General features: G+C 53.4%; 1 protein-coding gene across 4 annotated transcripts in view; it reads right to left on the bottom strand.

Moving 5' to 3' along the window:
- Positions 1 to 326: 326 nt before the first annotated feature.
- SNUPN (snurportin 1) overlaps positions 327 to 1,294 on the bottom strand; it is a 39,134-nt gene continuing 38,166 nt past the window's right edge. For 3 of the 4 annotated variants that reach the window (XM_021713710.1, XM_021713711.1, XM_008060664.1), the window contains one exon: positions 327 to 890. In XM_021713710.1, the coding sequence (XP_021569385.1) occupies positions 600 to 890 (291 nt within the window). In that variant the 3' untranslated portion in view covers positions 327 to 599. The remainder of the gene's footprint in view (positions 891 to 1,294) is intronic. The other variant, XM_021713712.1, reaches the window with a different exon arrangement.

Here is a 1,294-nt window from a genome sequence, read left to right on the forward strand (position 1 = left end):
TGGGAGATGCGAAAGTCCAAGTACTGTGGAGGGGGTGAATGGCAGCCGTTGCATTTTATCTTGAGCAATGTCTAAACCAAAGAAAATCACACCCGTCTTCTCAGAAGACGGAACATGTTCAAAATACCAAGAACTGCAGTTCCTGGTAAGACCTTTCAGAAAACGACATTACCAACGGCAGCAACTGGAAACTCAGCAGAATGTGTCTGAGTGCTAAAAAGAGGGACAGGTGCCAAGACGTGACAGTCATGGTTGAAGCAGCCCGGGGGAGGGGCTGGGGAGGGTTGACTCACGGCTGTCTAAGCCTAAGAATCACAAACAGCTTCTTTCTTAAGAATCACATATATTTACACCACGGTTCTGCTCAGATCCATCTGAACATCACCCACCCAGGAACCCTCCCCAGCGGTGTGAGCCAGCATTCCCAATGAGAGAGAAGTTGCTTCCAGTTGGAGTGGCTTTGGAAAGTGTACTCTAAAGTGAAGTCACCTGCGGTCACTGACCTCCCCAGCCTTACTTCTGGGCCAGGCACCATCCTGTGACTCCCTCCTAGGAAGCTGTCCTTTCAGTTCTCCAGGGGACTCCCAGGGTGGTCAGTGCTACAGGAAGGGGCTCTTTGGCGTGGGCGTGGACAGGTGCTCCAGCTCGTAGCGCCCATTCTCAGAGGCCCCGAGTGAGTGTCTCTTCTGCATGCCCTCCTTCTGGCTCCTCTTGTGCTCAATAATCTGCTGGAGCTGCTGCCCGGCATACTCTGGCTTGGTGGTCAGTGGGCCAGCCGGCACGGCCACCCCAAGGACATCGGACACCATGTAGGGGCGCAGCCAGCCCACCAAGGGTGTGCTTCCGGGGCTGTAGTGTGTCTGCTTGTGGTAGAAGAGCAGTCCATCCACCTATAAGAGGGGACACCGAGTGTAAAAGTGACTTCAGAGGGCACCTGTTTCCAGAAGAGCCTCTGCACACAGGGGTCTAACCCCTCTTTCTGGGTCACTGCCAGAGGAAAAGGAGTCCCTGCTGCTCACATGTGCAGCTTTTCTAAACAAAGAAATGACCTAGAAAACTACACCTTAGAAAATAAACACATAAATAGCTCTTTCCTATTTACAGATACTTTCCTCCCACTATTTTACCTTCACCCACCAGGAGGGTGTTTGAGAGACTGAGGCTCAGGGAGTTCTGGGGCCTCCCTAAAAACACACAGTGAGCTGGGCTCGGTGGCTCAGCCTGCAATCCCGCGCTTTGGGAGGCTGAGGTGAGTGGACTGCCTGAACCCGTGGGTTCGAGACCTGCCTGGGCA

Source organism: Carlito syrichta, unplaced genomic scaffold (assembly GCF_000164805.1).
Source record: "Carlito syrichta isolate Samal-C Ts95f unplaced genomic scaffold, Tarsius_syrichta-2.0.1 Scaffold304688, whole genome shotgun sequence".
Taxonomy (NCBI): domain Eukaryota; kingdom Metazoa; phylum Chordata; class Mammalia; order Primates; family Tarsiidae; genus Carlito; species Carlito syrichta.